At 39.2% G+C, this 15750-nt stretch overlaps 1 protein-coding gene across 3 annotated transcripts in view; it reads left to right on the forward strand.

Annotated features, from left to right (window-relative positions):
* SCAPER (S-phase cyclin A associated protein in the ER) overlaps positions 1–15750 on the forward strand; it is a gene marked incomplete at its 3' end in the record, with an annotated part of 134504 nt that overhangs the window by 59996 nt on the left and 58758 nt on the right. For all 3 annotated transcript variants that reach the window (XM_080626273.1, XM_080626271.1, XM_080626272.1), the window contains exon 19: positions 3018–3144. In XM_080626273.1, coding sequence (XP_080482399.1) covers positions 3018–3144 — 127 coding nt within the window. The remainder of the gene's footprint in view (positions 1–3017; positions 3145–15750) is intronic.

Here is a 15750-nt window from a genome sequence, read left to right on the forward strand (position 1 = left end):
TCTGCATTCTGAAGTGTCTGTTTGTGGCAGTACTAAAATCTTGTTTAATGAGATGTCAATAACTTTGGATAAAAAGACATTAACTTTCCCTTTTATTTAGCCCAGTACATTTCCAGTTATTTATCATTCCCTGCATTGGAGGAATACAAATCGAGGGACCTAAGGAACATTAACTAATTGTCTTGAAATGTCTGGATTTGGACTCAACAGTATTTCCACATAGTCGCTGGATCAGGTGTTGATACCATGCTCTATTAATCTGCAGTGCATACAAAGCGTGTACAAGGGTAACAGCATATACAGAGAGTTTTCTCTTTCCAGATCATTGGTAGAGATGATAAATTCTATATCCAAGAACAAGTCATCTTGTGTAGATTTCTAGTGCTTTGAAACAGTCAGAAAGTTATTCTTATGCCTCTGACAGTGCCAAGAAGTCAGTATAAAGGGTATTAAATTAAAATGATTTCTCCAGGGCTTGCTCGGTGGGAGGAGGGACTTTTTACTTCCCTTCCCCCTGTGATCACATAGCAAATGTTACCTTTTTTTTTTTGGCAGAGGACCAACATGCAGCAGGATAAAGGGATGTAAGAGGTAATTTTTAATGTGGCAGAACCAAAAATTTACTCTTCTTGTTACTGTGTGGTGCAGAGCACACCCTTAGAAATGTTGAGCTTTAGTGAAAGTGTCCAGGCAGCCTTTCGGAAGAAGTGGAGAGCTGGAGCTTTTCCTGGAGAGGGAAGTTGTTGTACAGCATTTTTAACTGAGGACAGAATCTCAATGGCAGTTGTCACTTACATAGCATCCTTACAGACTGAAGAGAAAAAAAGGAATTTGTCAACAGAAGTAACAACGTAATATGGTTACTTTCTATTTGAGTAGTGTTTTGATAAATCTTACACATTTTGCATGCGGATGCCTGATGTAGATTAGGAAAGTCCCTTTCTTTATCCCTGTGGTTAATCCTGGTTGAATTCCATTCCTCTGATGTTAAATGAAGCCAAATGGAAACCTGTCTTGCTGTCTTCTATCAGATGAAGTTACAATACAGTGTGGTGGGGTTTTTTTAGTGCTTTATATATGCTTTAATCATGGAATTTGGGTAGATGTTTCAAAGAGAGAAACTCTTTTGTTCTTAATGCATTAGGATATTGCCAAGGCAGTCGCCATTGTAAATGACATTCTATGAGGATACCTGAGATCCTCTGCTAGATCATCTGTCTGGACTGCAGCAATTTGACTTTCCACTGGTGCTGCAATCCACTCCTTACTCTCAGCAGAGTTAGTGGTCATCTGTTTTACTGTCCAAGTCCTCCAGTTACTTGTGTTTTGGCTTTTCATTTTGTTTCCCATTTTAGCTCCTGGCTTTCTGCATTAGACAGAGGTTTCCTCCAATCTCATTGCCCGCAGAGGAAATAGCAGTGCAGAAAATCTCACCAGGATGTAATCTCCCTTTATTTTTCTTGTCATAGAAAAATTCTGGCTGAATATCAGTGGATGCAGCTGACCAGATGATAAGAAATCCAAGACTCAAAATTCTGCAAATTATTCTTATTTGTGCTTTAAAAACATATGTGTATTTTTAGAGCCTCTTGAAAGCTTTTAACAAAGCCCTTAATATGTAAAGAGGTGTAGGATACCTGTTTACTGTGATTAAGTGGAAACTCTATTCTTGCCCCAAATGAGTATTCTGATCTTCTTATTTTTTTACTACATATGACTATTGTGGTACATTCCCCAGGCATTCCATCCTTTCTCTTCTCTCAGAGAGTAGTTGATGTAATTTTCTCTTTGTCATTACTCCGTGGTCACTTTGTGAATGCTTCCTGGCCCTTTTACACTGATCATCTCCCATTTTATGGTAAGCATTAAATATCCTTCCCCTCTCTCTTCCTTCCGGTAAAGCTGTGTTTGCTTCTAGTCACAACAGTGTTTTTCCCACTCATACTGATCAATTACCAGCTTGGTCCCACTTCCAGTAGAAATCGCTGAAAAGATCGAACCAAAGGTCTACCAAACACTGAGCCTGTCATTAGGAGCAGCCAGTAGCAGATATTAAGGCAATGATTGACAAATACATGGGAAGTACTGAGTGTACTTCCTGGCTCTTTCTCTCAGTCTCCAGTTAAGGGACTTCAGCATTTTAATCATCTCCCTTAATGTATCTACAAATGTGGAAGTCTACATCTGAGCTAGCTACTGTCTTCCCATTCAAGGTAAAGAAGGATATACTGTGCGTGTGTTTGGACTGCTTTATTTTATACTTCAGGATGAGCTGAATGGTGCCTTTGAACTGTGCATTTCTCCTCATTGCCTAGCAGGAGAGCATAGGTGAATAGCACAGAGGTAGGTGTGTAAAACTGAAATGAATCCTAACCCATGTGTGGCTGTATCACTTCCACCTCTGCATTTTGGTTTCATTACTGACCCCTGTTAATTAAATGCCCTTTCTGAGGTAGTCTGCAAAGTCACTACCTTTCACTTATTCAAATAACCCTAAAGAGCCATTTCTTTTATGATGCCTATAAGAAATCAGCCAGGTAGTCTGCTGTTCTTTTTCCCTTACTCATCGCAAGAGTGAACTACTCAGCTAAGTAGGAGAAAGGGTTGAGTGATGGAAGAAAAGCAGGATAAAATCATGTTGAAAATGAAGATGGCAGAAACTAGCAGGATGAGCTGTGGAGGAAGAATAGGGAAATGAACTGTATTGAACAACAACAGAAACAAATATGTTCCTAATAAAGACACATCTTCATGGCTGTACTGTTCACAATATTTCTGCGCCATTTCCCTGAAAAAGTAGACAGTGAAATATCAGATACCTGAAGCTGGCTGTATCTCCTTGCTGTATTGCATATTTTGCATGCTGTTTAGTATTGATGAATTTAATACTTTCACTCAGATTTTCATGATTGCTTTATTGAAATTCAGTTAGCAGTGTTTGACTTCAAAGATGAAAGTCTGCATTTTCAGGAGTTTTTTTCCTTTAACTGCTCTTTGTTTTCTGTTTAATATTGAAGGTTACAACGATTAGCAAAAGACCTTGTAAAGCACCTCCAAATGCAGGACAGCTGTTCACTGGGGAACAGCAAGGTTCCTGCTCTGGACAGGACTTTGGGAGAGATCTCTCGTATTCTGGAGAAACAGGTATTGTAATTATTACTGTGTAACTTATGACTAACCTGAACTGTGTTGCCCTCAAATGTCACCAGTTTGGATTTGGGAATGTGTTAGGATATGCTGGTAAATACATGACCTTGGTGTAACAAGCACTGTCTGCTATTACACTTTTCTGTGTGTAGCAGTGGCTGCTTCTGTTTAGACATCAGATTTTATATAGGCAGTCTTGCAGAAGCGCTGAAAACATGCTTGAATGATGCTGGATTATCTGGATAATGACTTCATTACGGAAGTAGTGGAACCCATTATTATCATTAGGGTTGTTTTTAACCTGGGCCTTTTCAGTCATCCAATTTATAGTGCATACCCACAAACAGCTTTTACAAGGGGCCCACACAATTAGCAGAGAACAGAGGGAAGAATTGAAGTAGCTTTGTTGTCACAGCCAGTGTATTGTGGTGTTATGGCTGAGCCTTGAAGGAGCACAGATCTGTTGAGTTTTCCCTGAGTACAACTAAGCTGGTAGGTCTGTAGGATGAAGTTATTATGTGCATATGTATGGGATATTTCTACGTGTTGAGCTTTTTCAAAGTGCTGTGTTTGTACAGCGTGTCTTGGTTCATGGTAAATATTGGGGATTTTTTAATTGATAGCATGCCATTTGCATCTTTTTTACTGTTTCATCATGGTCACTATGCTGCCAGAGTGCTTTGTGTCTTGTAATGGGGTTTTATGCTCCATTAGGTTGAGTTTTCAAATGGAACATTATGTTTCTTTCTCTCTTTAACCATTAGAAAATACTTCTCTTTTGTATCTGTAATCATGAAAATGAGTTCTCAAGAGAAACCAAATTAATGAAATCTGAGGAGAGGGTTGCATCATTGTGGTTCCGAGTTGGGCTCTGTGACGATGAGTGCTCTGCTTGATGCTCTCCACAGCTCGGTCAATATGGAACATAATTGCTAATAGCATGTGCTTTTAAATACTGAATGCTGCCTCAGATGTATATTCAGACATGTATTCTGTTAGAAACTTTCAGCTGCTGATCAAGCTTAATGGTGTTTTTAAAAGGGTGATGACATTTTCAAATCTGCAGTGTTTGTTAATTATTGAAAAATTCATGATTTATTTCAAAATACAGAAATAATGTTGTTGGATGAAGCCTAGAAAAAGGTACATTTATTTTGAAAGTTATCTGAATTATTATTGGAAACAGGTTTGGGAAGTGGTGTTATATCCAGCCTCTCACCTGTAGATATTTTCTGACATTTTCTTTTTAAATGAGCCATGAATTGCACCTAAATATTAATCATTGATTGTTCATAACATTTTACTGCTTGTTGAGTCTGCAGTGGGGAATGGAAAGATAAATTTGATAACATCAAATAGACATGCCTTATATTGTTGTTGATTTGGAGTTTTACCCCCAAAACATTGCTCAGATAATATCAAATAGACATGCCTTATTTTGTTGTTGATTTGGAGTTTTACCCCCAAAACATTGCTCAGCCAGTAGTGAAGTATTATTATATCTGAGTGTCCTAATCAATAAGGTCAGAAAAGATTGATTTCAATAGCTGTCACTGTGTTTACAGCACAGATCATACATAGTTATTTATAGAAGTGGATAGTAATTCTCTTGTTAACTTGGGAGTCAGGAAATCAGCAGACACATCTTACATGTCAATGGGCGGTGAAAAGAATCTTGATGGTGTCAGTCATCGACTGGGAGGAGGAGACTGACACTGTTAATTGAATTTCCCTGGAGAGCATAAAAATATACTATAATGTGGAGGGAGGAATGAGGGAGTGGGAACCACACAAGCTGTCAGTGTGTGTGAGCTGATAACATTGATTTACCCTTGCTAATGGCCTGGGTTGAATAAAGAATTGCCCTGAGGGAGGACAGAGTTCACTACAATAGATCCTTGCCACTTACTAGAAATTCTTCAGGCTCAGGAGAAGTCGGGCAAAAGTATTAGAAAATAAAATTGATCCAAACCACTTCTTTTTTCAGTCATAGTGTGAAGCACTGCATTTTTCTTTTGTTAGTCGTTTACACTGACAGAAAAAAATGTATTTATACAATCTCACCAGGAAATAAAGATTTGTTTCACAATCAGTGAAATAAAGTGCTGAGCTGCTGTTGGTCACAGTAAGGAAAATAAATACCATTAAATTTTGTGACAAGAAGGAAGGGTTATTCAGCTCATTAGAAGTTCCATGACTGTGCTAAAATAGCATTAAAGAATGGGGGTGTATTATTTATGCAGATTTCGATCATAGAAAAGCCACATAGGAAAGATGGGCAGCCCTGTCTCACTAGGCTTTAGATAGAATAGAACAGATAGAATCAAATCAGATTGGCGATTCCTTTTTGGATGTAGTCTGTTGTGTTTCATGGTAATGAACAGGTCTTTTTCTCACTTCTGAACTTCTTTTATAATGTGAGAACATTCTAGGATGAGGTATGCTTGACTTTTGTGGTCAGACTTGCTTTTGTTTGGCAGGCTTAAACCACGACACAGGCCTTCCTGGTCGGCTCACATAAGTGGTCTGCACTTGGGGCTAAGTCGTTTTCACCAGTATAGCAAGAAGAGTTTGTTTAATCTCAATGAAAAGGTTTTTATAAATCTTTTAGATACTTGAATTTGAGAGATCTGTCTCTCAGGCAGGGATAGCTCTAACCACTGTACTTTTTGAGGTCCTGTCTGTTTCCTGTAGCACCTTACCTGCTTCTCATGAACACAGAATTCATAGGCTGCTGCTGGTTCCCATGCAACCAAAAATCTACAACTTTCACTTTAAATGTAATGCATGATTTGAGTGCTGATAAATGAAAGAAGAGTTGCTCTGCTTTCCTTCAAGTGGTTGTTAGATCTCCAGACACTTCTTGATCTGTACATGTTGGCTTACATTGGATGAAGCTCTACAAGCACTAGAGGTGTTGAACCCTCTGCCAGAAAGGCATTTGCAAGTAAGCAAGTCGAAGTGCAGGTTTTGAGGATCAGACATGGAGTATGGCCATTAACTGCATGCAGCCTGTGGTTCATGTGCATTTTAATTAAATAAACATTAAAGGTACTACAAAGTCATAAATCACAATGTCGTTCCGGTTTTAAAGAGATTTGTGCCCCTCAGATCATGTGTCCTTGCTTTTGCTAGTAACATCAAGCAGGAGGCTCAGATCCTGATGGTGTGCCGTCCTCAAGGTGTACCTACGACATTTACTGCTCAGGTTCTTGTTTGGGTGGGCTCTTGACTGGAAGGCAGTCCTTGGGTTTTGTGCAGTCTCCTATCCTGTCTGGCAGAAGTCCTAGCAAGAAGATACAGTCACTTTCACCTCTACTTTGTTTAAAAGTATATCAAAACCCCAAACACACACAGAGAGACACAACAGCAAAATGCATGCAAATGTTACCAGAAAGGCCTGGCCTGGTGTTGGCAGATAGTGATGTGGGACTCTTCAGGCTCTTAATAAGATTGATAACACTCAGTTTAAGATCTCCCATGAATGGGCCTTTGATGCTAAAAGAAGAACTCATGTATTCTCTTAAAGAAGGCAGTGCTGATGTTTGAAACTGCATGGTTAAAGCAGTTTTTCTGTCTCAGTTCTTTCGTTTTTATACATGTTCATTCTTTGATGGACTAATTGTACACATCCATCACTGAGGGCAGCAGTGAGTTTCAGCTGTGCAGGGATTAACTGCTCGAGTTTGACTGGAGCACTCATACAGAAATATCCTGATAGAGAACACTTCCAGAAACCAGTATATTTAAAGCTGTCCATCTTGTTAGCATGACTGCAGGTACAGTTCTAAGTTGCTTATGCTTATGTTATTTCTTTCCCTCAGTGAAGATTTACTAATTAAAAACCTGAAATAGTTTTCTACTGCATAGACATTAGACATCACACTGGCTGAAGCCCGTACATTTCTAAGGCTATGAACCTGACTTGAGTCACAGGTTACTGCCTCTCAGGTGGTCATCCTTAGACTTGCTGACAGAACATTGCTTCCCTAAAGTTCTTCCCATAAGTTATTTATAGAGGGTTTTTTTGGGGGATCTGGGTTTTAAAAGTCCTTTTCCGATGTGATTTGACTGAAGATCGTATGGATACACTCCTGAAGAGAGGGTTGCAGCCATAGGGGAAGGTTTTGTAAGTGTCCAGCCTAAGCAAACCTTACAGCTTAAGCTTCGTGTCCATCATTAGGCACAGAGCCCTAACAAACAAGATTCCACTGGTTCTGGTGTTCATAAACCATGCTATAATTTTGTAGAGTCTTGAGGGTATCTGTGCCCTTAATCTCCTTTACACTCCCTAGGTGCTGTAAAAGTCTTAGCAAATAATAGTGAGCCCAGATTCAAGTTGTCAAAGTGTAAAATCGACCCAGAGGAGTAGGAGGCTTTTATTAATTGGGCCACGGTGCTTGTAGTAACTTGCTAGGTCTCTTCATACAAATCTAAAAGTAGCTGCTTTTCAGTAGGGTAAGTTTCAAGATACTTATTACTAATTCAGGATAGGATCCTTACTTGAAACAGATTTCGGGGGGCAAAAACGTACTTCCTTAGAGAAAGTGTAGTTTTGTAACTGAAAAATGGGTGAACCTGAGCTATTGACAGCAATGTTATAATAGTTCCTTTTAAAAAATCTTGATGCTCTCTCGGTGACCGTTAATGGTTTGTTTTGTGTTGGGTGATGGTTTTGATTCTGTGATTTTTGAGATAGATTTTTCTGCCTCCTGCTTTGGCAGCCCTGATGTCAGTTATTTACATTGCAGTAAAATGTTTGTCGTAGCTTTCAAATACATGGGGACTGCAGACAGACGGTGTTTATCCCATTGTGTAGACTGTTAGAGATGGCTGGCTTTAACAACACAGGCAGGCCTGCTATTTATATTTTATTCCTTAAACTGTCAGGCCCATTGGGTATGGTGACCATAGCCAGTGTGAAAATTAATAGGCCAGTTTTGGAAGGCACACTGAGTTGCCTGGCCAGCTTCTACTGATTTTCTTCCTGACACTCCAATAATACAAACTCTGAATCATCAGAAGCCAAAGCAATAAAATTACAAACTGTTAAAGAACTAGGGTATGAAACAAAAGCAATGTGAAATGGAGCATGGATGAGCTTTTGTACTGTTCATGGTAAATTTCTTCAATAGTCTCTGCTGAGATTTAAAATTGCCTGCTGTGTGTGTAAATATGTAGATATATGGCATATATATGCAGATAGAATACAGTTTAGAAGCAAATACTCTATGTTGTAAATACTCAGTGTTGTTACTTCCTTAAGAATACAGAGAGCGCTGTGATTCCCAAACTCTTACACTTTTAATTTTGGTGCTGCCAGAATTTGGGAAGCTGGGTAGCTGCATGTTCCTTAGTGTAACAGAATAGTGGAGCCATCAAAGAGGGAATTGAAAGACACTCAATATAGAGGCTGGATTTTGTTTTCCAGAATTACAGAATCCTGGGACAACCAGAAGGCAGTAACATATCTTTAAGCTTTCCTTACCTTGCTGTTGATTATATTTGAAGTGGATGTGGCATTATTGCTGCGCATAGTCGTTGTTGCTTTGAATGAGTATTAGACAAGATACTGTAATTTGATATCAAACTTTTGAAGGATGTTTGAATTCGTAAGCTAAGCAGGAGTGACATAAATAGGTAATGTATTTTTATGCTAGATTATGTCACTGGAAAAATCAGACTGGCTTTAAAGCACACAGGCCACAGGTTGAGGTTTGTGGGTTTATTTCGTAAATGAAGAAAACTGTCAAATGTGAATTAAAAGCAGTGAATTGTTAACCTAAAATTTGACTGAAAACAACTGATCCAAGCTTAGCTTAGTTCTGTTAATCAGCTATGCTCTTTAGAGGCAGGGATGGTCAGTATCTGGAGAAAGCGGGAGTGCTGGCAGATGGAGCAATGAGTCAGTAATCTTTTCAAAATGAAGACTTGTCTTTGGAGCATGGAAGTTACAGCTGAGAATAAGACAGTGGCAAAAATCTCTGGTCCTAAACAAAACCTGTGATGATTTCCTCCCCATCCCAAATTATCTTGGTTGGTTTTTATATAGGAAAAGATAGAGATGGAGAGAGGAAGACAGCCATAGATGAACTGGGAATGAAATAGGTTCCTCATTTCAGTAGCAGAGCATTTCTGTAGGCAAGCTACAGTCCCTAGTGAATGTTAAGTGTTAAAGATAACTATTCCTCTAGAGGAAACGCAGCATAAAGCCTGATACTGAGAGAGTTCATTGAGAGCTGGAGAAACCACAGGAGGTTTCAGCTTATTTGTCACCCTCTCACTACTTCAGAAAAAGCATCATAATAGGGCATTAAATACCAAAAAGGGAGGAAATTACTGGTTTAGTGATTTTACCTAAGTCATGGACTAGTGACTTTACCCAAATCGTAGCTGCATTGTCTGTATTTTATGATCTCACTTGCATACACACACAGGTATATTATCTATTTAACACACACAACAAATTGCTCCATATAGCCTCACAACTGATTAATTTCTCAGTCTAATTGAGGCTTTAAAAAGTTAATTAATATTTCTGTTTAAGCATTATTATAGTAATGAAAAGCTTGGTCAAGATGCCAAAACTTTATAGGCATGTTTGTGATCAGGAGGTGTTTGTGTTTTGCTTGACCGTGATTTCTGTGGTGCAGCCCACTTCTGTTTTCTTGTTTACTCAGTATCTCCCATTCCTCCACTAGAGGACACTACTGGCAGAAACAGCAGCTTGTCCTTTCCATCCATAGAACTAATCGATCTGTTTCGATCTGTTTAGAAGTAACATTTACTTTTTGGAAGAAAAATGCTTCCATAAGGTTTTAATTTGGTTAATACCGATGTGACTTCTAAGGCCAAAGGTTATTACCCACTAAATTAGTTTGCGTGTTAATTCTGAAGGTTCTGTCTTTAGATATGGCTATGTTCAAAACAGGCATTAAAATGTTGATTTTTGCATTGAACAACCAGGCCACTATGTTGTTCAGTTTGAGTGCTGCTCAACAGCAGCATGCCTTCATCTTTCTGACCTTAGGTTCAGCCAGTTCTGTGACACTTCACGTGCCAGTGTGCTCTGAAATCACACAGCTTTTTATCCTGCTGAGCTTCTTACAGCAGCAGGTCTCCTGGTTTGAGTGCGTTAGGATATTTATATAGGTAATGAGTACATATCCTGTCAAGACTTAAGCTGTGCAATCATACATAGTGCTCTGTAGGAAAAGCAGTAGAAGTACCCATATGCACAGTATTCATTAAAAGGAAACAATAAAAGGTAGCCACCTGCCCACAGTTTCAGCAGGCGCCTTTACGAGGTGCTGTGGTTTGTGCTCTCTGCATGTTGTGCTCCTCTGCGGTGCAGCTTGGGGCAGCCAGTCTCCAGTGCTGAAGCAGGAGCTGAGCTTGGCAGCAGTAGCAGCAATGTCCCAGGACCAGGACTGGGCTGACCTCTGGCAGCAGCTGGTAATGCAAATTCATGGCTCTTGATGAAGGCTCCTGGGCTCCACATTACTCCTGTGCCCTTTCCACCTCCACCCTTGCAACACTCTGTGGAGGCCTTGCTGCTGTCATGCTGTAACCTACTGCCTTTCCCTTGTATCTGTGATATGTGCCTTTTGGCTCTTAGCCAGGGGAGGATTTTGATAGATTGCGTGCAGGTTTACACTGAAATGCTGCCTTTTATATTGGGCACTGGGCAGTTTATGACCAAAGGGTGTAAAAAGTAAACATGCACTCACTATCTTAACTGTCCTTTCATCTTTATGGTTTTTGTTTTTTATGAAAGTAATCACTAGTTTTAATTCTTATAGATTTCCAGATGTTCTAACTTTAAGATTCATTTCAGCTAAATAGACAATGTATTTCTGTAGAAAGAGTGGATTAATTTTTCAATTTTGGATACTCCTGCAGTAGCCAGTTCCAGAGCTACAGTGATGAGAAGGAGGTTGAGCAACTTTGGAAGTCTGGAGTATGGGGTATTGTACTGTATCTACCATCTTGATTTCATATGGTCCAAGCTGCTACTACTAGTAGAAACATCAGACAATCTGATCAACTACAGCAGCAGATCTGACACTAGCACAGTGGCAGTGAGTTCAAAGGGCAGGCTGGGGGCAAACACAGGAGGAGCTCTTTGGACAACATTTCCTACCCAAACAGCCTTTCCCTGTCACTGCCAGGAAGAAGTCAGTAGGTCACATGGGTGTTATGTGTTGTATGGTGGACGGGGCAGCTTTATATCATCAATAATTCGTTAGCCCAGGGTTTCTATAATCTCTGGATTAACCTTTTTCTCAAGCTGAACATATAAATAGGAACGTGTTAGTAGAGGTCAGCCACAGAATATTTTTTAACTTGTTTGCTGGAAATGGTATTAAAAGGCAAGTTCAGTTCAGAGATAAGCTCTCCAGTGTGCTTATTCCAAGATTATTCAGAGGTTAATGTACTGTGCACAGTGGGGGTGGTTGATACCTGGTTCTCTGGGATGCAGTTAAATGTTGTTAGCTTCCAGTGCACTTAGGCTGTACTGCTTATGGCCTTTTGCTGTCAGATCTGGCTTTTTTTCTTCTATATCAGTTTAGAACTAATACATCATATCGGAATGGATATAATGGAGGTATATATATATATTTATATGTGTATATATATACACACACACTCCAAGTATGCAAAGTTTCTTCACTGAGCATTTACAAGACAAGAGATATATTTTAATGCCATTAAAGTACAGGCATTGGTTTCTCAGTCATGAGAAAATGCCCTATGCAGGCACATTTCTGCTAATGAGCAGGTCCTAGTTTAGAGACCATAATAAAGTAATGGTTATTACAGTTTATAAAGAAATCAAGTTTTTATTTCATTTAGGCATGTTGTGCATCTATTCAAATATTTTGTTGAAAGTATTTTTAGCATTTGACATCTGATTTTAGCCATCACTTCAACTTGAGAATGTGTCACCTAGAGGTCTTTGTTGTCTGTTCTCACATTTGCAGTCCTTTACAACCCCACATTATTCCTCAGCCCTGCAGTCCTTTGTTGCAGTCCTGTAGATGGAGTGATCCAAGAGGTGACAAGATCCAAGAGCGTACCCAAGGCAATCAGTGTGAAAGCTGGGGTTAGAATTCATGTGCTCTTGACTGCATTACAGGTCTTTAAACAACCATCACTCTTTCTCTGTATGTCTTCTCCCACATAATTTTAATAGCTTTAGGTTTGCTTTCTTGCACTGGTTTTCACAGTTGAGGTTCAGCTGAAATCAGTGCTGCTTTCAGTAGTGAAATGACAGCCACAGTGGTCTGAGATTCAGTGTTGGAAGAGATCTGTAACTTTCCTACTCACTGGACAATTTCTTGTCCAACAAACTACTGAGAGAGAACAGGACAAGATCATATAATTGTGCTTTTTATGTACTTGTTTGGGAACTTCTGTTCATGAGATTATTCAGAAGTCTAGATGGCCCTAGCTAGTGGAGCCATCCATCTATGGAGGATTTAGGAGCAGTTGTTCCCAGTGTTAGACACGAAAACCTTTATCCTTGCTTTCCTCCTTTAATTGATGCACTTACTAGATGCCCTGTTATATATAAATAGAACAAACATGTATCTTTAATAAGCACAAATGCTGCAATGCTCAGTGCTGTCTTTTGCAATATCTACAAGGACAATTCTTATTTTTCCAAGCAGTATTGTCTGTTTCCTGTTACACTGCTTAGGATGAGTGAAAGCAGCTAAATAGGTAACATGAAATTCAGTAGTTTGCTTTTACCTGTCTTTTCTTTACAGCTTTCACTGACTCTTGAAACATCACAAACAGGACTGTGAGGGTCCTGTCCTTGTCACAGGAAGTGTTGAGTATCTCTCTGTGATTTTACTGTTGAACTGAAAAGACTCTGCAGAACTTAATCCTGTCAATTGGTTCATCTTACTCAATAATACAGTGATCCAGTAATGAGCCCTATCCAGTATGGCTTACCTTAAAATATGGGCAGAAGTTTGGAAACAGAAGAATGAATAAAGTATATGGTGTGTATAGACAGAACAAAATTTAGGAACACAGGACATGTAGTGTTTGCAGGACAGGCTTAAGAATCGATTTCTTGGGAGTGGTATTGTCACTAGGCCTGGGACAATTTGAAGTTGCTTGTCAGTAACATACTTTCAGAGAGTACAATAGTAAATACCTCTTCTATTTTCCATTTAATTAAAAAATAAAGTAAGCCTAATTTTTATTGTTGCATTTGAGACACTTTCTTTTTTACCCTTTCTTTTTGTTGTACTTAGATATTTGTCTTCCTTTCTATTAAATATAAGACACGGCTTAGAGCTGAGATCTGCATGGGAGCGTGCAAGTACTAAACATCATGCAGGGAGTGAAACAGCTTCTGCAAAATATGGCCCCTTTACCTACCTGCCATCTCCAGTGCTAGGTATTAACCATTCTCTTGTACATGAAGCCATGGAGATGAGTCTGTACGGAGCATAAACGCAGAAACCAGAGGAGCTGCCTCATCTTGAAGGCTTCAGAATCAGCTCTAAGGCTTCAGAATCAGCTCTAAGGCTTCAGAGTTCGCACTTTGCTTTGCAGGATAAGGTGGAAGGAGCATATCTCAAGGCCTCCTTTCTGTAGCCTTGCATAGCATTAACCTGAAGAGCTTGGGGCTTTCACACGTAAGCAAACGCATGAGGGAGGAGTTGGTACAAACACGATAGATATGTCCATAATGGGTATGAATACCTCCCCCCAGTGGTATGCAGATGCTTCTGAGCCAGTTCCAGCTCAAGTTTTAATCCTGAACTAGCTTCCCATTGAGGTTCAGTGCTTGAAATTCTATTGTGGGCAAAGTCACTCATGTTTGAAAACTCGTTTGAGATTTTCAGGTAGAATGGGCTGTTGTTGTAATACTGATTTCACTAGAGAGAAGCATTGCAGGGAATGAAAGTGCCTATTTTAATAGAAACTATTATTTTGGTATACTCTGCAGTGATATATATGTCTGGAGGACTAATCAAAGAGTGTAGGTTTTCTACCATCACAAATGTATCTATGGTTTGTATGTGCATGAAGAAATACTTGCGTATTTAAAGGGGCGGGGGGGGAACAACAAGGAGGAGCCAGCTCAGGATTCAGTTGTCTGGTTTGTTGTTCTAAGGTAGCTTTGAACTGCCTTTCTTAGCCCCTGGCGTTTTAGATAGAATCTTCAAACACGAGATAAAAGGAAAGAAGAAAATTCTGAAGATGGACTTTAACTGTATTTATTAATTCGTTTTTCTTCCATCAGTGAGCAGTTCAACAAGTGTAGAATAGAGTTGCACAAGTTCAGCATGTTCTTTCAGAAACAGAAATCAGAATGTTTCAAAGGGTTTGGGTTTCCTTCAGAAATAGTTTCTTCTGAACAGTTTTAGTTCCTGAGGTCTGTTGAAATGGGTTCTCCAAGTCAGCTTCTTACTCAGACATAGTAGGCAGGACTAGCAGAAATTGTTCTTTTGGCTAATGCAGCAGAATACTGTTTTAAATCTACATAGAAAGAGGCTGGTCTTAGAAGGAAGGTTTACATGGGAGTATTTAAGTTCAAAAAGATTTCAGATGGTCAGAATGTGGAGTGCTGAAGTTACAGAGAACAGAGATGGTAAAGCTGGCATTAAATCATTTCAGCTGTTAAAGCTGCATTATTTCTGATTCTGCTCTACTTATTAACCAATAATAATGCTTTAACAGGAGAAATGTATGGAAGTGAGTACTTTGGTCCAGGACATTGGATTCCACCCAATAACTCTTGCACCAAATTAATAAATTATGATTTAACTAGGATCATATTTTTCTAGGAGATAATCAGGTTTGATTTAAAAACTTCAAATGATTGAGAGTCGACTATATCCTAAGTATATTATGCTCATCATTAATTACTCTTGGCATTAAAAAAATCATTTTATTCTTACGTGAACTCATCCAGTTTCAGCTTCCAAACATTAGCTGTTACTGTGCATTATCAGGAATCTTCCTCCCAGTCAGGTACTTCCACACTGTGATCCCATCATGTTCTTACTTTCCCCAGCATAAGCTAACTTGTATTTCTCTTGTGTCTAACGGTGAGGTAGGTTTCTCTGCCCTTGTATCTTTTGGTTTACAAATCTTGCAGTTTGCCAAATGTCCTGTGTGATGGGGAGCAGCAGCGCAGGACAGAGGTTTTGGTCTTGCTTCTGCCCTGAAATGCTGTACACAGAAACCAAAAGCTGTTATTGATTTATGCTCACTTTATTTCACTCTGTGTTACTGTGTATTACCTACTGACTTATATAAAGAAATCCTAGCTGTTTTCTCCTGACTTGGTTTTATTTCAGAAGCATGCTGTTTATGTTAACTGCTTTAATGAGTTAAATGAAACCCAGCAAAGTAGCAGAGCAGGTCAGTTGGCCTTGTCACCTATTTCTTTGTTGACCACATTAGGTATAATGAGGCATACGTGTAAATCGCTTTGGTTTTTTTAGCTGTGTGTACTTTTCTGTACCAAATGTCAGATAATGGGATTAAAACATTATTTTGAACTTTCTATTTAGTCTGCTAATTTTCAAATTTGCTAACAGTGTATCATTGGGTAAGTGGTGCTTCTGCAGG

This window comes from Psittacula echo, assembly GCF_963264785.1.
Source record: "Psittacula echo genome assembly, chromosome: 10".
In the NCBI taxonomy this organism is placed as follows: domain Eukaryota; kingdom Metazoa; phylum Chordata; class Aves; order Psittaciformes; family Psittacidae; genus Psittacula; species Psittacula echo.